The 22,500-nt window shown below is 43.2% G+C and overlaps 1 protein-coding gene across 2 annotated transcripts in view; it reads left to right on the forward strand.

The window, feature by feature from the left end:
• stab1 (stabilin 1) overlaps positions 1–22,500 on the forward strand; it is a 335,483-nt gene that overhangs the window by 41,304 nt on the left and 271,679 nt on the right. For both annotated transcript variants that reach the window (XM_084317601.1, XM_084317602.1), the window contains exons 17-21: positions 9,724–9,801; positions 12,718–12,876; positions 16,721–16,783; positions 19,469–19,561; positions 20,191–20,277. In XM_084317601.1, coding sequence (XP_084173727.1) covers positions 9,724–9,801; positions 12,718–12,876; positions 16,721–16,783; positions 19,469–19,561; positions 20,191–20,277 — 480 coding nt within the window. The remainder of the gene's footprint in view (positions 1–9,723; positions 9,802–12,717; positions 12,877–16,720; positions 16,784–19,468; positions 19,562–20,190; positions 20,278–22,500) is intronic.

A 22,500-nucleotide genomic window follows, 5' to 3' on the forward strand; every position in this document is an offset into this window, starting at 1 on the left:
TTCGATGCAGAATAGACGTAGTTACCATACAATATACAATACTGTGCAGTGTACTAATATACAATACTATATAGTGCAAGGCAGAAATGGAGAAATGGGACGAGGTGCAATTTAGGTACAATTCACAGTAGGTGTACGAGTTGTAGTGCAAATCCTTTATCAATAAATATAAAGTGTAAGTGTGTTTGTGTGATCTAAAGTGTGGAGAGTGGGTGCTGCAGTGTGTTGTTTGTTTGAGTGAGTGTGTGCGTGTGGGTGTGTGTGCTGTGTGCATTTGATGGTTGTTGCATAGTGATTATTGTTCATTTAGCAGCCTGATGGCCTGGGGATAGAAGCTTCTTCTGAGTCTTTCTGTGCTCGCCTTAAGACTCCGGTATCGCTTGCCTGACCGCAGCAGTTCAAAGAGGCAGTTGTTCGGGTGGCTCGAGTCCTTAATAATTCTCTTAGCCTTCCCCTTACACCGCTTGTTGTAAATGTTCTGGAGGGTGGGAAGCCCCCCTCCAATTGTGCGTTCGGCTGAACGTGTCACTCTTTGTAGTCTGCTACGGTCTTGTGCAGTGCTATTCCCAAACCAGGAGGTGATGTTGCCGGTCAGGATGCTCTCTATTGTACATGAGTAGAAGTTCCTAAGGATCTTCTGACTGACTTGGAACTTCCTTAGGCGCCTGAGGAAGTAGAGGCGTTGTCGTGCCTTCTTCACAACACTGTCAATGTGTGTGGTCCATGTCAAGTCCTCGGATATGTGGGCTCCGAGGTACTTGAAACTGTTCACTCTCTCAACCGGTGCCCCGTCGATGCTGAGGGGGCTGTAGTCCTTGACCCCCGACCTCCTGAAGTCCACAATCATCTCTTTTGTTTTGCTGACGTTCAGGGAGAGGCAGTTCTCCTGACACCACTGTGACAGGTTCTCTACCTCTTCCAGGTAGGCCCTTTCGTCGTTGGCAGAGATCAGGCCCACCACTACTGTGTCATCAGCAAATTTGATGATGGTGTTGTTGTTCCGCTGTGCTACGCAGTCATGTGTGTACAGGGAGTAGAGGAGGGGGCTCAGAACACAGCCCTGGGGGGCCCCTATGTTGAGCGTGATGGATGAGGAGGTGCAGTTGCCGGCTCTTACCACCTGGGGTCTGCCCGTCAGGAAGTCCAAGACCCACTGGCAGAGGTCATAGTTCAAGCCCAGGTCCCTGAGCTTGGCTATGAGTTTGGAGGGGACTATGGTATTGAATGCTGAGCTGTAGTCGATGAACAGCATTCTCACATAGTTCCCCTGCCTCTTGTCCAGGTGTGATGCTGCTGTGTGCAGCACATGGGCTATGGCGTCCTCCGTGGACCTGTTGGGGCGATATGCAAATTGCAGAGGGTCCAGGTTGATGGGGAGGGAGGAACAGATGTAGCCCTTCACTAGCTTCTCAAAGCACTTCATGGCTATGGAGGTGAGGGCTACAGGGCGGTAGTCGTTGAGGCAAGCGGGCGTAGATTTTTTGGGTACAGGGATGATGGTGGACTTCTTCAGACAGGTGGGGATGACAGCCTGTTCCAAGGACAGGTTGAAGATGTCAGTGAATACCGGGGCCAGTTGGTCGGCACAGACTTTTAGGACGCGGCCGGGGATGCCGTCCGGTCCTGCTGCCTTCCTGATATTCACTTTTTTAAAGATCCGTCTCACCTCATGCTCTGTTACCCTGAACACTGGGTCTCCATCAGCAGACCCCCCCCCCCATTGCCGTGGTTTGTAGGCTGGTGTTGTTATTCACAGCCTCAAACCTCGCATAGAAGGAATTGAGATCATTTGCTAAGGAGATGTCACTGTTCAGTTTGAGGGGGGTGCCTTTGTAGTCTGTCATTGTTCTGAGGCCCTGCCACATGCCTCTAGAGTCAGCCTGTTCAAACTGAAGTTCAACTTTATCCCTGTAACGCCGTTTTGCCTCTATTACTGCTCTCCTGACGTTGTATCTTGCCATCTTGTGTTCTTCCATGTTGCCTGTCACCAGCCCGGTGTTGTATGCTGATGTGCGCACTTTCAGAGCCTCACGGACGGATTTGTCTACCCAGGGCTTTTGATTTGGGTAGATTTTAATTTTGGTAGAGGGGATTGTTTCTTCTACCAGAGTACAGACATAGTCAATCACCGTTTCGGTGTATTCGTTAATATTGGCTGTGTTATCACGGAATACACTCCAGTCTGTGCATCCAAGTGCAGCTTGGAGTGACTCCTCTGACGTCACGGCCCAACGCTTAACCTCTCGCGAGACCACCGGCGTTCGCTTGAGACTTTGTTTGTACTTTGGCAAAAGAAATATGGCGGCGTGATCGCTTTTACCGAATGGACTAAGAGCCTGTGACTTGTACCCATTCTTAAATTGCGAGTATACATGGTCTAATATGTTCTCGCCTCTGGTGGGACAGGTCACATGCTGATAGAAATTCGGCAACACCTTTTTAAGACGCGCGCTGTTGAAATCACCCAGAACCAAAATGGCAGCGTCAACATTAGCTGTCTGGAGTTTGTTTACCTCGTCGTGAAGTTTTGAAAGTGCGACCCCAGTGTTCGCGTGTGGTGGAATGTACACTCCGATGAGGATGATGGACGTTAACTCTCTTGGGAGGAAGAAGGGTCGACATTTTATCGTGATAAACTCCAGGTCTGGGGAGCAGTGGTTAGACAGTTCCTTTGTGTTGCCTAAATCGCACCACTCCTTGTTTATCATGAAGGCAATGCCGCCTCCTTTCTTCTTTAGTGACTCTTCTGCCGTCCGGTCCTTGCGGAGAACGAAGAAGTGGTCTGCCGGTTCTATTGCGTGATTCGGGACATCTGGACTCAGCCAAGTTTCTGTGAAACAGAGGACGTTACAATCCCGAATGTCCCTCTGGAATTGGATCCGTGCTCTGATGTCGTCCAGTTTGTTTCCTATCGATTGCACATTGGCCAACAATATGCTGGGCAATGTGGTTCTGTGTCGTTTGGACCTCAGTCTGTTTCGGACCCCGGCTCTCTTTCCACGTCTTCGCGGCGGCTTCTCCTGGTCTTGGCCATGGCCATAACAAAGGATCTCGGCGGGCCATTTCTGCTGTTCAGCGATCCGATCCAGAGAGCAATCCAATCGGTAAGTTTTCCTTAATCCAATGTCAATGATTGACTGACGGTCATACACATATAATGCACCAACAGTTGGTGCAAATAAAACTCCTAATACTATAAAAATTAACAAAAGAAAGCACAGTCTCGACGGAGCGATCAGAAAGGCAGCCATCAGTGCAGCGCCAGTTCTCAATGTTGTAGACCCTCTAGGCCTTAGTGGTTGACAGCAGAACCAGATCATCTGCATACATCAACAATTTTACATTGGTATCGTGCAAAGTCAGACCGGGTGCAGTAGAAAGTTCTAATAACTTTGCTAATTCATTTATATATATATTAAACAACGTTGGGCTTAAATTGCACCCCTGGCGGACTCCGCGACCCTGGGTGAAGAAATGTGTTCTTTTATTGCCAATTCTAACAGCACATCTGTTTTTTGTGTACATGGATTTGATCAAGTCATATGCATTTCGTCCAACACCACTTTCTAGAATCTTGAAGAAGAGACCTTTGTGCCAAATTGAATCAAAAGCTTTTTCAAAATCGACAAAGCAGGAATATATTTTGTTTTTGTTCTGTTTCACGTGAATGTCAATTAGGGTTTTAAGAGTGTATATATGGTCAGAGGTGCGATAATTTGGTAAGAATCCAATTTGGCTTTGACTTAGAACACTGTGTTCCGTAAAGAATTCTATGAGTCTGGTGTTGATGATACTACATAGAAGTTTGCCCAAATTACTCGTCACACAGATACCTCTATAGTTTTTTGGGTCATATTTATCTCCACATTTGAATATTGGGGTTATGAGTCCTTCATTCCAGGCATCAGGAAAATAGCCAAAATTTAGTGTCAAATTGAATAATTTTAAAATAGCCAATTGGAATTTTTCAGAGCTGTGTTTAATCATTTCATTCAATATGCCATCTGTACCACAGGCCTTTCTAGCTTTAAGGCACTGGAGTTTTGATTTCAGCTCTTGTTCCGTGATTGGGAAGTCTAGAGGGTTTTGGTTATCCTTTATGATATCTTCCCATTTTTGTAACTTTTCACATATCTGGCTGGTTTCCGTTTTTGTATTCGGGGGTACAGTTGCAAAGAGTGATGTGAAGTGGTTTGTCCAAACATCACCATCTTGAATAGCCATTTCTTCTGGCTTATCTTTATTCAATGAGTTCCAGTGGTCCCAGAAGGAGTTAGAGCTTAAAGAGTCCTCTATTTTGCATAACTGTTTATTTACGTGTTTGTTCCTTTTAATTCTGATGGTATTTTTGTAGTGTTTCAGTGATTCACAGTATTGGAGGCGTAAGGTATCATTGTGTGGGTTTACGTGTTTCTGGTTTGATATTCTTCTTAACTGTGTTCTAAGAACTTTACATTCTTTGTCAAACCAGTGGTCCTTTTTAGTTTTTCTCTGTTTGTTACCTGATAATTTTAATTTGGACTTTATTGCAGTTCTTTCAAATATATAATTTATATGTTCTACAGCTAAGTTGACTCCTTCAACACTGTTAGAGTATGGCGTGGCTAGGAACGTATCTAACAGTGATTGTATCCCATCACTGGTGATGGCTCTCTGGTAGTCCTGCATGCTGTTCTGGGACCATCTGTAGTATTTGGGGATGTTGTGTAGTTTACTGGGCTGTGTAGGGGGATTTTTGAGAGACTCAGTTCTTTTCATGTATGCAGTGATCTGACTGTGGTCGGAGAGTGGGGTCAGAGGTTTGACTGTGAATGAACTGAAAGATACTGGATCCAGATCTGTTATCATGTAATCCACTGTGCTGCTGCCAAGGCATGAGCAGTAAGTGTACCTTCCTTGTGAGTCCCCTCTCACACGCCCATTGACAAGGTAGAGACTCAGTCCTCTACAGAGCTGTAATAAGTCCTTCCCATTTTTGTTTATGGAGGTGTCATGGTTATTTATAGGGGACGGGTTTACATGGTTGCATATGGTGTGGTCAGATATAAATTTGTCTCCATGTGTACTGGTGAAATCAGGGTGGGTTCCCGTTCGGGCATTAAAGTCACTGCAAACAAGCACATGACCTTGACTTTGATAAAAACATATTTCTGACTCAAGGTTGGAGAAGATGTCCTCTGAGTAATATGGAGACCCAGAGGGTGGTACATATATTCCACAGATAAAAAGATCTCTTTGAGAGGGGATTACTTCTTTATTTAGTTTTAACCAAATATGATTGTTCCCGGTTTTTAGAATCTGTATTGACTGGTGGAGTTGTGATTTGTACCAAATTATCAATCCCCCTGAGTCTCTGCCCTGACTAATATGTTTTATTTTATTTGATGGCAAAATGACTTCTCTGTAGTGTGGAGGACAGTGTGTGGCTACATCCTCTCTACACCATGTTTCAGTTAGAATTAAAAGGTCATTGTTTGTTATAGCCTGTAAATAAAATCAGAGTCTCTACTCTTCGGGCCGAATGTTGAAGAGTAAAGACCCTGTATGTTCCAACAACTGATAGCAAATGATTGCATTTTTGTACAAAAAATATATAAAGGTGTTCAAAGGTATAAAGGTTATAAAGGTATAAAGGTATTCAATCAATGAACAAACATCACAGAACAAATGTAACAACAACAAAGGCAACAGCAGGCAACTGGCATGCTTTTCTTTTTTAGGGCCGACTGCTAGCTTGGAGTGAGAAGTCTACTGCATAGCGTGGAGAGCATTTGTTTGATCTCATTCAGCTCTGATGTGGGTGGGGGGGGGGGGGGGCCTGGTCAGGGCGGATGCATAGGTCATCTGCTGCTGGGGGCGGTGGAGGGGTCGGCTGGGGGGATGACTCCTCTCACTGGGTGGGGTGGAAAGGTGGGGTATAGGTGGGGCATGGGGTACTGCAGGGGTTTGTGGGGTGACTCCTCGTGGGTATCTCGTAAACCTGTGCTTTCTCAGAGAGGCCGGTGTGTGACTGGGTCTGTTGGGGTTGCGTCCAAGGGCAGCATCTTTTAATGTTTTTTCAAATGTCCTCACTCCCGCGTTGTTTAGGTGTAGCCCATCATGAAGGTCCCATGTGCCGATGTTTGTGTGGTGGGCCAGGTGGACATTTGGGAGGGCAGCACAGTCTCTTGAGATCTCCATGTTGATTTCATGAATGATGTGTTGGGGGGGTGTCCATCCTGGGGAGGAGGGTGGAGATGACTACTCTGGTATCTGGGAACTCCCTGGAGGCCTTCTCAGCCACCTTGGTCATTGCTTCAGCAGTCCCACGGCGTAGATAGTGGAGGTCATTAGTGCCCGTGTGCACCACCATGTACTGGGGGCTCCCTAGAGTGTCCTGTCTGAGCAGCTCCATGGCATGGAGGATGGCTAGGATGGCTTAGAGTAGACAGCAGAGTACAGCAACTTGCAATGGGCCTGGTCTACAAGATACACTATACGACTAAGGTACCCATGTACATGTCAAAATACTTCCCAAAGGTCAGTGAATACCACAACCACTACACCAGAGGAAGCTCAACAAATCATGTTAAACCCAGATTTGGCTCAAACAAGGGACTAAACACGTTTCGCAATTATGCCACATTGGGAACGCCCTACCCAAAGCTGTAAAGGAATGTGAATCCCTACCCACATTCAAAACCACTCTTAAAGAGCACCTACGGGAGGCTGCAATTAGAAACTGGCCACCGTAAATGCCCAAAACCCCCACCACCTCCTAATAGACAGTCTCCTCCCCACCGCATGTATATATTCCCTCCCCGCCGTATGTATATTTCTCTCCCACCCACCCACCCCCTCCTAATGTACAGTCCCCTCCCCATCATATGTATATACTCTGTCAGGATCTAGGGGTAACAGTACTGTATATTTGAATACCGTTTATGTCACAAATGTATCAGTACTAAATACCTATATGTCCCTATGCCATAAATGTCATGTATGTTGTGTATGTCATAAATGTCTATATGAATTGAAAATGGGGGACCCTGATGGAAACAAGACAAACATCTTTCTCAGGTCTGCATCCCCTTAACAATTGTGTGTATTGAGCCGTACTGTATTGTACCCATTCTGCAATCTGTTAAATAAAGTTTTCATTCATTCATTCATTCATGGCCTGTGTTCCGACAGCGCTTGGCTGTCACCGTGAGGCCAGGGAAGAGGCGTGCTGTGTCCATGTATTTGCCATTGGAATCCATGAGGAGGACTACCTGGGCTTCGGGCTGGGCTGGTCTGGTGGACTGGGGCCGTGGCTCGGGTGGAGGTTGGGCTGCTGGAAGGGGGGCTGAGTCAGAAGGCCTGTCAGTGGGTGTCAGGCTGGGAGGAGTTAGTGGGGTCAGGGGGGGAGCGGTAGATTCTGGTTTGGCAGTAGGGGGGGGGGGGGGGGGGGGGGTGTTGGAGCACCGGGGGAAATGTATGTATTCTTTCTTCCTGTCTCTCTGCGTAGAAGCCTCTCCCGGCTGTCTGTATCTTCCTTCATGGCTTTCATCTGGGCCTGTAGGGTGTTGTTGTCCTGCTCTAGCTCCTGCATGGTTTGTGTGAGCTCCCTGACGCTCCTCTGGGTCTCCCTCAGCTCTGAAGTGGTCTCCTCCCCGTTCCTCTTCAGATGACGGAGCTCCTCTCCCAGCTGCTGAATGGTGCAGAGCTCAGTCAGACAGGCCAGAGTCCTCTCTCTAAACTCAGTAAAGTCCAGCTCCAGGAGAGATACGCTTTCTCTCAGCTGCTGGACCAGTTTGGAGGGTGTTGAAGGAGTGTGGCTGGATGGACTGGCTGGTGCTCTTGGTACTGGCAGTGGCATCACTGGATTCACTGTGTGGTTGGAGGGAGTTGGAAGGGCACAGTCAGAAGGGCTAGTTGCTGGTTTTGACTCTGGTATTTCTGTGTCTGTGTTCACCTTGTCCTCTTCTGTCTGTGTGTCTGCAGCATTGGTATTGGGCTCTTCTCTCTCCACTTCCATTTTTATTTTTGGGAAAAGCTCTTGAAACATGTTGAGGTTTGCTTCATTCCCCTGTACTAATACAGTCCCTTTAACATAGTAAGAGATTGTTAGAACTGGGTTACCACTGTCCAGGGTCTCATCATGGCATATAGTGTGCCGTCCTCCTCGTCCAATGCCTTCTTTCACAACATGGTCATAGTGGTTACAGATCACCTGCTTCCAGGAGTTAACATGTTCTGTGTGGAAGATGAGGTCATTCATCACCTTCTTCTCATTATAGACAGTATAGTCAGCAAACAGCTCCTCTGGATGGGCCTCTCTCTCTCTCTCTCTCTCTCTCTCTCTCTCTCTCTCTCTCTCTCTCTCTCTCTCTCTCTCTCTCTCTCTCTCTCTCTCTATCTTTATATGTGTGTGTGTGTCTCTCTCTCACACTCTCTCTCTCTCACGATCTCTCTCTCTCTCTCTCTCTCTCTCTCTCTCTCTCTCTCTCTCTCTCTCTCTCTCTATCTATCTATCTATCTATCTATCTATCTATCTATCTATCTATCTATCTATCTATCTATCTATCTATCTATCTATCTATCTATCTATCTATCTATCTATCTATCTATCTATCTATCTATCTATCTATCTATCTATCTATCTATCTATCTATCTATCTATCTATCTATCTATCTATCTATCTATCTATCTATCTATCTATCTATCTATCTATCTATCTATCTATCTATCTATCTATCTATCTATCTATCTATCTATCTATCTATCTATCTATCCAATCATCCATCCAACCATCAATCCATCCAATATCCAATATCCAACATCCATCCATCCATTCAACATCCATCCTATATCCATCCATCCATTCAACATCCATCCATCCATCCATCCTATGATGTTTTCTAGAGCCAGGGTTATAGATTATGACATGCTACACTAACAATGGCAAATGGTTTGTATATTGAAAGAGTTAGTAAATATCTTGGTATATGGCTGGATGATAAACTTTCTTTTAAATTCCATATAGATAACCTAGCTACAAAATTACGGCAAAAGATTGGTCTCTTGTACCGTAACCACTCTAGTTTTCCTATGTTCTGTAGGAAAATAATTGTACAGGCTGTTTTTTTGTCAATATTGGACTACGGTGATGTCATTTACAGGCATTACGGGTGACAAATATGATACTCACCATTGTCTTTTGTATGAGAAGGTAGGCTGGCCATCTCTCTCGTTGCGACGTAGTTATTATGGGTATCTTTTTATCATGGGTATCTCCTACGATGCTCCATACACATGGAATACCCTACAACAGACTCTAAAGCTCGGAGCATTCCCGTCATTCATGGAGTTTAAAGGCATTGCACTTGACCTATGTACTGAATCAATGTAATTGTTTTTAATCCATCATTGTAGTAATTGTAATTCATTGTAATTAATAACTGTTATGATATTTGTGTTCTTTTTTAACTCGTCATCACTGTAAATGAGGGAAACCTCAGTGCTCTCACGAGTATAAATAAAGGTTTGAAATGAAATTCAACATCCATCCATTCAACATCCATCCATCCAACATCCATCCATCCATCCAACATCCATCCATCCATTCAACACCCATCCATCATCCATCCATCCATCCATCCATTCAACATCCATCCATTCAACATCCATCCATCCATTCAACATCCATCCATCCATCCATCCATCCATTTCATCCTATATGTGTCCTTCTGTCTCTACAGCTGACAGTGAACCAGTTAGCCAGTTTGCCCCAGATACAGACCATGGCCAATCAGATCATCATAATCACTGTGGCTGACGTAAGTACTGCTGATTGGCTGATTGTCCTGTCCATCATCAGAAAGGAATTACCACAAATAGCTGCTCTTTCTTTCTTTCTTTCTTTCTTTCTTTCTTTCTTTCTTTCTTTCTTTCTTTCTTTCTTTCTTTCTTTCTTTCTTTCTTTCTTTCTTTCTTTCTTTCTTTCTTTCTTTCTTTCTTTCTTTCTTTCTTTCTTTCTTTCTTTCTTTCTTTCTTTCTTTCTTTCAAAGACAAGTTTCAGTTGGCTTGTAAATGTGTTTTTCCTGACCCTGGGACAAAGGTTGATAGAGGCCTTTCATGGAATGTCTAGAATGCCAGTCATTCCTCCATGTCGGTTGCTATGGTTTGTACAAAACAACATACAGGTATGAGAAGTACATCAACCAAAACATTATCATGTGGTGTCTTTTGACTGGATGAGGAAGAGGAGCATGAGGAAGAGGAGTCTGAGGAAGATGAGTCTGAGGAAGAGGAGCCTGAGGAAGAGGAGTCTGAGGAAGATGAGTCTGAGGAAGATGAGTCTGAGGAAGATGAGGAAGAGGAGCCTGAGGAAAAGTAGTCTGAGGAAGAGGAGTCTGAGGAAGATGAGTCTGAGGAAGAGGAGCCTGAGGAAGAGGAGTCTGAGGAAGAGGAGCCTGAGGAAGATGAGTCTGAGGAAGAGGAGTCTGAGGAAGATAAGTCTGAGGAAGATGAGTCTGAGGAAGAGGAGTCTGAGGAAGATGAGTCTGAGGAAGAGGAGCATGAGGAAGATAAGTCTGAGGAAGATGAGTCTGAGGAAGAGGAAACTGAGGAAGAGGAGCCTGAGGAAGAGGAGCCTGAGGAAGAGGAGCCTGAGGAAGAGGAGCCTGAGGAAGAGGAGACTGAGGAAGAGGAGTCTGAGGAAGATGAGTCTGAGGAAGAGGAGCCTGAGGAAGAGGAGTCTGAGGAAGAGGAGTCTGAGGAAGATGAGTCTGAGGAAGATGAGTCTGAGGAAGAGGAGCTTGAGGAAGAGGAGCATGAGGAAGAGGAGTCTGAGGAAGAGGAGCCTGAGGAAGAGGAGCCTGAGGAAGAGGAGCATGAGGAAGAGGAGCATGAGGAAGAGGAGCATGAGGAAGAGGAGTCTGAGGAAGAGGAGTCTGAGGAAGAGGAGCCTGAGGAAGAGGAGCCTGAGGAAGAGGAGCCTGAGGAAGAGGAGCCTGAGGAAGAGGAGCATGAGGAAGAGGAGCATGAGGAAGAGGAGTCTGAGGAAGAGGAGTCTGAGGAAGAGGAGTCTGAGGAAGAGGAGCCTGAGGAAGATGAGTCTGAGGAAGAGGAGTCTGAGGAAGATGAGTCTGAGGAAGATGAGTCTGAGGAAGAGGAGCCTGAGGAAGAGGAGCATGAGGAAGAGGAGTCTGAGGAAGAGGAGTCTGAGGAAGAGGAGCCTGAGGAAGATGAGTCTGAGGAAGAGGAGGAGTCTGAGGAAGATGAGTCTGAGGAAGATGAGTCTGAGGAAGATGAGTCTGAGGAAGATGAGTCTGAGGAAGAGGAGTCTGAGGAAGATGAGTCTGAGGAAGAGGAGCATGAGGAAGAGGAGTCTGAGGAAGAGGAGCCTGAGGAAGAGGAGCCTGATGAAGAGGAGTCTGAGGAAGAGGAGCATGAGGAAGAGGAGCATGCGGAAGAGGAGCATGAGGAAGAGGAGCATGAGGAAGAGGAGTCTGAGGAAGAGGAGCACGAGGCAGAGGAGCATGAGGAAGAGGAGCCTGAGGAAGAGGAGCATGAGGAAGAGGAGCATGAGGAAGAGGAACCTGAGGAAGAGGAGCATGAGGAAGAGGAGCCTGAGGAAGAGGAGCATGAGGAAGAGGAGCCTGAGGAAGAGGAGCATGAGGAAGAGGAGCATGAGGAAGAGGAACCTGAGGACGAGGGACCTGAGGAAGATGAGTCTGAGGAAGAGGAGCTTGAGGAAGAGGAGCATGAGGAAGAGGAGCCTGAGGAAGAGGAGCATGAGGAAGAGGAGCTTGAGGAAGAGGAGCCTGAGATAGAGGAGCATGATGAAGAGGAGCCTGAGGAAGAGGAGCATGAGGAAGAGGAGTCTGAGGAAGAGGAGTCTGAGGAAGAGGAGCATGAGGAAGAGGAGCCTGAGGAAGAGGAGCCTGAGGAAGAGGAGCCTGAGGAAGAGGAGCATGAGGAAGAGGAGCCTGAGGAAGAGGAGCCTGAGGAAGAGGAGCATGAGGAAGAGGAGCATGAGGAACAGGTCACAGTAGAGCAGTAATATCATGCTTATCCAGTGTTTTACCTGCTCTATCACTGTACAGAGATTTATAAATTTCTTTTGAACGTGGTTACCAATAGTTACAGGCAGCCATGTTGGAAGGGAGACAGCTACACAAACATTCCATGCAAGGCCTCTATTCCTGAATAGTTGATTTTATTTGATTTTTTATCCACTTTTTCTATTTTTCTCCCATCCCAATTTCGTATCGTCCAATTCAACCCTCCCCTGTCTCGAACGCTGTTTCTTGCCTCCCACAAGCCGGCTGCAATGTGGACTAAGTCATACATAGCACAAGTCCCCTCCGATACTCGAGGTAACAGCCGTCGCATCTTTCCACCTGCGCGGCGCGATCTTTCAGCGTCAGGGGTCTGCGCTTTGGAGGGGCGCCGCCCCCATCGCTTCTTGATTCTACTGCGCAGGCGCACCAACCGACCTGTAGGAGTCGCTGTCCACAACGTCCGATCCCCACCCCTCAGTTTTCCCTCCCCCTAATACTGCCAATTGTATTAGTACGGACGACCAGCCAAACTGAAAACAATGTGGAGAGCTGGGCTCGAACCCAGCGTCTCCAGCATTGGTGGTGAGTGCCTTGCCCACTGCACCACCTAGCCGCCCTATAATAGTTGACTTGTTTTTAACGGACACTAACCATGTTCATCTTCTATGTGTCGCTGGGTCTCTCCAGGGCAAGGTCTTATTGGGCGATAAGCACAGCCCTCTGGAGACCACCAACATCATAGCGTCCAATGGGATCATCCACATGGTGGACGGGCTGCTGGTCCCGCCTTCCATCACCCCCATCCTGCCTCACCGCTGTGATGTCATCCAGAGCAAGATCACTGTGGTAGATATTATTATTACTGTGGTCGATTATCTGATATTATCACTGTTAGATATGTTTTATCTGATATTATTACTGTAGTAGATTATCTGATATTATTACTGTAGTAGATTATCTGATATTATTACTGTAGTAGATTATCTGATATATTATTACTATAGTAGATTATCTGATATTATCACTGTTAGATATGTTTTATCTGATATTATTACTGTAGTAGATTATCTGATATTATTACTGTAGTAGATTATCTGATATTATTACTGTGGTAGATTATCTGATATTATTACTGTGGTAGATTATCTGATATTATCACTGTTAGATATGTTTTATCTGATATTATTACTGTAGTAGATTATCTGATATTATTACTGTAGTAGATTATCTGATATATTATTACTATAGTAGATTATCTGATATTATCACTGTTAGATATGTTTTATCTGATATTATTACTGTAGTAGATTATCTGATATATTATTACTATAGTAGATTATCTGATATTATCACTGTTAGATATGTTTTATCTGATATTATTACTATAGTAGATTATCTGATATTATTACTGTAGTAGATTATCTGATATTATTACTGTAGTAGATTATCTGATATTATTGCTGTAGTAGATTATCTGATATATTATTACTGTAGTAGATTATCTGATATTATTGCTGTAGTAGATTATCTGATATATTATTACTATAGTAGATTATCTGATATTATCACTGTTAGATATGTTTTACCTGATATTATTACTGTAGTATATGTGTTTTATCTGATATTATTACTGTAGTATATATGTTTTACCTGATATTATTACTGTAGTATATATGTTTTACCTGATATTATTACTGTAGTAGATATGTTTGATCTGATATTATTACTGTAGTATATATGTTTTACCTGATATTATTACTGTAGTATACTGTATATGTTTTATCTGATATTATTACTGTAGTAGATATGTTTGATCTGATATTATTACTGTAGTATATTTGCTTTATCTGATATTATTATGGTAGATGTTTTATCTGATATTATTACATGTTTTATCTGATATTATTACTGTAGTAGATATGTTTTATCTGATATTATTACTGTAGTAGATATGTTTTATCTAATCCACATCTAACATTCCAGACATCAAAGCAAAGTGAGTTGACTGCATCTTTGACACATAGAAGCAACACATGTTAGATCTGTGTGATGGAGATACCAACACATGTTAGATCTGTGTGGTGGAGATACCAACACATGTTAGATCTGTGTGGTGGAGATACCAACACATGTTAGATCTGTGTGGTGGAGATAACAACACATGTTAGATCTGTGTGGTGGAGATACCAACACATGTTAGATCTGTGTGGTGGAGATAACAACACATGTTAGATCTGTGTGGTGGAGATACCAACACATGTTAGATCTGTGTGGTGGAGATACCAACACATGTTAGATCTGTGTGGTGGAGATAACAACACATGTTAGATCTCTGTGATGGAGATAACAACACATGTTAGATCTGTGTGGTGGAGATAACAACACATGTTAGATCTGTGTGGTGGAGATAACAACACATGTTAGATCTGTGTGGTGGAGATAACAACACATGTTAGATCTGTGTGGTGGAGATACCAACACATGTTAGATCTGTGTGGTGGAGATACCAACACATGTTAGATCTGTGTGGTGGAGATACCAACACATGTTAGATCTGTGTGGTGGAGATACCAACACATGTTAGATCTGTGTGGTGGAGATACCAACACATGTTAGATCTGTGTGGTGGAGATACCAACACATGTTAGATATGTGTGGTGGAGATACCAACACATGTTAGATCTGTGTGATGGAGATACCAACACATGTTAGATCTGTGTGATGGAGATAACAACACATGTTAGATCTGTGTGGTGGAGATACCAACACATGTTAGATCTGTGTGGTGGAGATACCAACACATGTTAGATCTCTGTGATGGAGATAACAACACATGTTAGATCTCTGTGATGGAGATACCAACACATGTTAGATCTCTGTGATGGAGATACCAACACATGTTAGATCTGTGTGGTGGAGATACCAACACATGTTAGATCTGTGTGGTGGAGATAACAACACATGTTAGATCTGTGTGGTGGAAATACCAACACATGTTAGATCTCTGTGATGGAGATAACAACACATGTTAGATCTGTGTGGTGGAGATAACAACACATGTTAGATCTGTGTGGTGGAGATAACAACACATGTTAGATCTGTGTGGTGGAGATACCAACACATGTTATATCTCTGTGATGGAGATAACAACACATGTTAGATCTGTGTGGTGGAGATAACAACACATGTTAGATCTGTGTGGTGGAGATACCAACACATGTTATTTCATGCCTGCATTGCTGCACATGACCTCAGAATAACAGCAGGCAGCATATAGAGCCTTTCATGAATGGAAACTGCCAAGATATCTTAGACCATAGGTGTCAAACACATGGCCCGCGGGCCAAATGTGGCCCGCCACGTCATTTGATGTGGCCCCCAAGAGCTCTGGTAAAAAAAAATAATAATAAATTTTTTTAACATTAATCTTGGGTTAAAAAATAGCGGCGTTAAAAGAATTGTGGGTTAATAAAGCTTTAACTTTGACAGCCTTAGTTATTACACATTCTTACACATACATGTACAGTATGTTGAACATCTGAGGTATTGATGAAGTAACAAAGGAAAAAAGCCAAAAGCACTTACTCCTCAGACATTCTTTGACAATTTTACAGCCCAAAATACAAAAAAGATCCAGGCGGAATAGGTAACAAAGGGTTGAAGAAATATTGTCTGAACTGTCAGATGCAAACTGGCTGTGTGACATAACCGAGCATCTCGCTCAATTGAATAAGAAGCTGTAGGGACGCAAACAAGTCCCACCCAAAACTTGACCAATATAGTTGTGAACTGAGACAACCCTTATTTTGTTATTTTTTAGTAGAGTTACAGTTGTGTGTTCATGCAGACACATAATAGCAATTTCATTACGAATTGAAAATGGGGGACCCTGATGTAAACAAGTCGAAAGTCTTTCTCTGGTCTGCATCCCCTTAACAATTGTGTGTATTGAGCCGTACTGTACTGTACCCATTCTGCAATCTGTTAATTAAAGTTAATTAAACTATCTTCCATTAGTGGCCTCTGCAAGGTTGTGTGCAGCCATTTGTTTTTGTAACATCTGCTACATCTGTCCCACGTGTTCTTTGCAGCTCACAGTTGTTAGTTCTGCCCCTCTTGACTGTGACAAAAAGGTTTTGAACAAACTTAATGTCATAGCTTGTATTTGATGATATTCTTCTTTGTTATTTACTTGAATGGTTTGATCATTGATTGATGGAGTAATATGGGGTTCTGATAAACTAAAATTATTTGTTAACATTACATCAGCTAACATATATTTTTACATCTATGCAAATGCATATGCAATATGTATAACTTGAATAAGTAATAAATACAGAAACATGTTTAACAATATGTAAATGAGTAGCTACATTTATTTTACATACATTAACATTTATACAGTCTTTGGCCCTTTGAGGGCAACCATAATGCTGATGTGGCCCTCTGTGAAAATGAGTTTGACACCCCTGCAGACCGTCTCAGGGCCGTGTGACAACATTCAGCCAACATGTGTGTGTGTGTGTGTGTGTGTGTGTGTGTGTGTGTGTGTGTGTGTGTGTGTGTGTGTGTGTGTGTGTGTGTGTGTGTGTGTGTGTGTGTGTGTGTGTGTGTGTGTGTGTGTGTGTGTGTGTGTGTGTGTGTGTGTGTGTGTGTGTGTGTGTGTGTGTGTGTGTGTGTGTGTTCTTAGGGTCCCTGTGTGAGCTGCAGCTACCTGTATAACACCCAGTGTCCAGATGGCAGTATTGAGCTGGTAACAATCCCTTAAAAAAATTAGCTGGTAACAATCCCTTTAGTAATGAACTGGTAACAATCCCTTTAGTAATGAACTGGTAACAATCCCTTTAATAATGAACTGGTAACAATCCCTTTAGTAATGAACTGGTAACAATCCCTTTAATAATGAACTGGTAACAATCCCTTTAATAATGAACTGGTAACAATCCCTTTAATAATGAACTGGTAACAATCCCTTTAATAATGAACTGGTAACAATCCCATTAGTAATGAACTGGTAACAATCCCTTTAGTAATGAACTGGTAACAATCCCTTTAATAATGAACCGGTAACAATCCCTTTAGTAATGAACTGGTAACAATCCCTTTAATAATGAACTGGTAACAATCCCTTTAATAATGAACCGGTAACAATCCCTTTAATAATGAACCGGTAACAATCCTTTAATAATGAACTGGTAACAATCCCTTTAATAATGAACCGGTAACAATCCCTTTAATAATGAACCGGTAACAATCCCTTTAGTAATGAACTGGTAACAATCCCTTTAATAATGAACCGGTAACAATCCCTTTAATAATGAACCGGTAACAATCCTTTAATAATGAACTGGTAACAATCCCTTTAATAATGAACTGGTAACAATCCCTTTAGTAATGAACTGGTAACAATCCCTTTAATAATGAACTGGTAACAATCCCTTTAGTAATGAACTGGTAACAATCCCTTTAGTAATGAACTGGTAACAATCCCTTTAATAATGAACTGGTAACAATCCCTTTAGTAATGAACCGGTAACAATCCCTTTAATAATGAGCTGGTAACAATCCCTTTAATAATGAACCGGTAACAATCCTTTAATAATGAACTGGTAACAATCCCTTTAATAATGAACTGGTAACAATCCCTTTAGTAATGAACTGGTAACAATCCCTTTAGTAATGAACTGGTAACAATCCCTTTAATAATGAACTGGTAACAATCCATTTAATAATGAACTGGTAACAATCCCTTTAATAATGAGCTGGTAACAATCCCTTTAATAATGAACTGGTAACAATCCCTTTAGTAATGAACTGGTAACAATCCCTTTAGTAATTAACTGGTAACAATCCCTTTAATAATGAACTGGTAACAATCCCTTTATTAATGAACTGGTAACAATCCCTTTAATAATGAACTGGTAACAATCCCTTTAGTAATGAACTGGTAACAATCCCTTTAATAATGAACTGGTAACAATCCCTTTAATAATGAACCGGTAACAATCCCTTTAATAATGAACTGGTAACAATCCCTTTAGTAATGAACTGGTAACAATCCCTTTAATAATGAACGAATAACAATCCCTTTAGTAATGAACTGGTAACAATCCCTTTAATAATGAACTGGTAACAATCCCTTTAATAATGAACCGGTAACAATCCCTTTAGTAATGAACTGGTAACAATCCCTTTAGTAATGAACTGGTAACAATCCCTTTAATAATGAACTGGTAACAATCCCTTTAGTAATGAACTGGTAACAATCCCTTTAGTAATGAACTGGTAACAATCCCTTTAATACTGAACTGGTAACAATCCCTTTAATAATGAACTGGTAACAATCCCTTTAGTAATGAACTGGTAACAATCCCTTTAATAATGAACTGGTAACAATCCCTTTAATAATGAACTGGTAACAATCCCTTTAATAATGAACTGGTAACAATCCCTTTAATAATGAACTGGTAACAATCCCATTAGTAATGAACTGGTAACAATCCCTTTAGTAATGAACTGGTAACAATCCCTTTAATAATGAACCGGTAACAATCCCTTTAGTAATGAACTGGTAACAATCCCTTTAATAATGAACTGGTAACAATCCCTTTAATAATGAACCGGTAACAATCCCTTTAATAATGAACCGGTAACAATCCTTTAATAATGAACTGGTAACAATCCCTTTAATAATGAACCGGTAACAATCCCTTTAATAATGAACCGGTAACAATCCCTTTAGTAATGAACTGGTAACAATCCCTTTAATAATGAACCGGTAACAATCCCTTTAATAATGAACCGGTAACAATCCTTTAATAATGAACTGGTAACAATCCCTTTAATAATGAACTGGTAACAATCCCTTTAGTAATGAACTGGTAACAATCCCTTTAATAATGAACTGGTAACAATCCCTTTAGTAATGAACTGGTAACAATCCCTTTAGTAATGAACTGGTAACAATCCCTTTAATAATGAACTGGTAACAATCCCTTTAGTAATGAACCGGTAACAATCCCTTTAATAATGAGCTGGTAACAATCCCTTTAATAATGAACCGGTAACAATCCTTTAATAATGAACTGGTAACAATCCCTTTAATAATGAACTGGTAACAATCCCTTTAGTAATGAACTGGTAACAATCCCTTTAGTAATGAACCGGTAACAATCCCTTTAGTAATGAACTGGTAACAATCCCTTTAGTAATGAACCGGTAACAATCCTTTTAGTAATGAACCGGTAACAATCCCTTTAGTAATGAACTGGTAACAATCCCTTTAATAATGAACTGGTAACAATCCCTTTAATAATGAACTGGTAACAATCCCTTTAATAATGAACTAGTAACAATCCTCCTCTCTCTCTCTCTCTCTCTCTCTCCCTCTCTCTCTCTCTCTATCTCTCTCTCTCTCTCTCTCTCTCTCTCTCTCTAGGACAGTCATATGACTGGTTGTGAATACATCACCTCCCCCATCGACCCAACGCTCAGGAAGGGATGTGCCAAGTACTGCAATGTCACTAAGGAGGTAGGTGTGTGTGTGTGTGTGTGTGTGTGTGTGTGTGTGTGTGTGTGTGTGTGTGTGTGTGTGTGTGTGTGTGTGTGTGTGTGTGTGTGTGTGTGTGTGTGTGTGTGTGTGTGTGTGTGTGTGTGTGTGTGTGTGTGTGTGTGTGTGTGTGTGTGTGTGTGTGTGTGTGTGTGTGTGTGTGTGTGTGTGTGTGTGTGTGTGTGTGTGTGTGTTTTTCAGGTCATGTTTTCATCAGTCTAATCAAATTGAATTGAAGGATAGAAAGTCAAACACGATTATTTTAAGTGAGGACATTTTGGCTACTCATCTCTTTAGAATAGAGTCGTAGGTCAGGGGTCAGGTTTGGGGTCAGTGTTACAATGTAGGGTTAGGTTAAGGCAAGGGTCGGGGTTATGGGCCTCACTAAGGTAGGCCTACTCCTTGCCGTTTGGCCAGGGTTGTAATTTACAGTACTATCAGATTGTATTCTATCAGATTGTATTATTAATATAAGATTGTATTCTATCAGATTGTATTATTAATATCAGATTGTATTCTATCAGATTATATTATTAATATCAGATTGTATTCTATCAGATTGTGTTATTTATATAAGATTGTATTCTATCGGATTGTATTATTCCTATCAGATTGCAGAGTGTTGTAATGGCTTCTATGGTCCTGACTGTAAACCATGCATCGGAGGATTCCAGAATCCCTGCTATGACAAAGGAACTGTGAGTAAGACTCCAACTGTATGTATGTATGTATGTATGTATGTATGTATGTATGTATGTATGTATGTATGTATGTATGTATGTATGTATGTATGTATGTATGTATGTATGTATGTATGTATGTATGTATGTATGTATGTATGTATGTATGTATGTATGTATGTATGTATGTATGTATGTATGTATGTATGTATGTATGTATGTATGTATGTAGGTAGGTATGTATGTATGTATGTATGTATGTATGTATGTATGTATGTATGTATGTATGTATGTATGTATGTATGTATGTATGTATGTATGTATGTATGTATGTATGTATGTATGTATGTATGTATGTATGTATGTATGTATGTAGGTAGGTACCTACCTACCTAGTACCTACCTACCTACCTACCTACAGTGTACCTGTCTGTCTGTCTGTCTGTGTTATGGTTTGTAACCGACCCCAATCGCACAACACAAGACAGGTATGAGAGTAAGCCAAGAACGGGCATTTATTGAAAACAATCAGAAAAAGGCACTGTCCCTTTAAGGGAGAACACCAATACTGGATAAACAAGAAAGGGAAAGGCCCAGTGCCTTTAAGAGGCGAGCTGGCTAAGGGGAAGGCAAAGGGAAGGCTAAAGGAAACAGGGCCGGGGCAAGGGACAAGGCAGGAACTGGGAGGAACTAGGAGGAACTGGACAGGGAGGACTAGGAGGACTAGAGGGGAGAACGGGACAGGGGCCCGCGGAGGCGGGCTGGGGACAGGGAGGACTGGGAGGACTAGATAGGGAGGACTAGGAGGACTAGGGAAAAAACAGGGTAAGGCCTTGGAACAGGGCGAGGGCTGGAGCTGCAAACTGGGACAGAGTAAACAGGGTCAGGCCTTGGAAAAAGCAATAATGAGGTTGCTGCTCTGCAGCTTCTCCCGGGATGGTAGTCTGGGGAAGCAGGTGGGAACATCAGAGCCGCTCTGCAGACTTCTCTCGGCAGATCTCCGAGGTGGGTAAACGGGGCCGAGAGGGAGAGAGGAGTGGGTTAGCTCAGAGTACAATGGGGAAAACAGAGCAGGTGCAGGAGAGGTGACTAGTCCCAAAAACAGAGTTATCAAGGTGACAGAATAATAATAATAATAATATAATTTAGGACCTGCTCCGAGGTCACCATTTGGCACACATGCGAACCATGCATACAATGCGTATCTGCGATTAACCCATCCCGTCGTCCTTCCCCCCCAAGGGCAGCCGGGAGCAGACAGGCGCCACGTGAGCCGCGCCAGGGGACCAATCCAAGTGCTCCTGTCCGTCTTCGTCAAGGACGCCACAGCGTTAGCGATCTTGTTGTTGTGCATGTTTTTCCATTGGGTTTATCTTATCGGGGGGGGAAACCCTTGCGAGCACGGGGAGAACATGCAAACTCCACACAGAAAGGCCTGGGAGATACCCCACCTGGGTAACTGGCATCATGGAAACCTGGTCCCCAAGCGGGATTCGAACCCTGGACCTTCTTGCTGTGAGGCGACAGTGTTAACCACTGTTTTCGGTGTAAACTGTGAGTAAACGTCCCAAACACAATCCAAGTGAATAAAATATCTTCGGTGTGAAAACACACAGTGAGGCGATGTAAAGGCCAAAATATTATCCCAATGAAAACAATCCAAAAATGGCTAAAACGCTGGGTGAGTGACTGTCTGATAAAAGCTGGAAATCTTCAGTGTTTTAAAACACACGAAAAACGGAATTGGATCAAGGACAGTCATAAAAAACTCACCCAGGCGTTGTGCGTAAAGAGCGTTGGAACAGAACGGGGCGAGAGCGTCGCCACCGGGGAACCGGTTGTCCAAGCGGAGGTCAGAGTGGTGCGCACCGGTACAGAGGACGCATCTGGAGTGCGTCTGCGCGGAAGAGCGTGCCAGGCTCGGAGGTCTGGATGGTGCGCGTCTGCTTTGAGTACGCGCCGGTACGGAGGGCGCATTTGCTGCGCGGAGGTCTGGAGTGGAGAGCGCGTCTGCGCGGAATGCACGCCGGTACGGAGGACGCATCTGGAGTGCGTCTGCGCGGAAGAGCGCGCCAGGCTCGGAGGTCTGGATGGTGCGCGTCTGCTTTGAGTACGCGCCGGTACGGAGGGCGCATTTGCTGCGCGGAGGTCTGGAGTGGAGAGCGCGTCTGCGCGGAAAGCGCGCCGGTACGGAGGACGCATCTGGAGTGCGTCTGCGCGGAAGAGCGCGCCAGGCTCGGA

The sequence above is a fragment of the Notolepis coatsorum genome (assembly GCF_963971535.1).
Source record: "Notolepis coatsorum genome assembly, chromosome: 6".
NCBI classification, from domain to species: Eukaryota; Metazoa; Chordata; class Actinopteri; order Aulopiformes; family Paralepididae; genus Notolepis; species Notolepis coatsorum.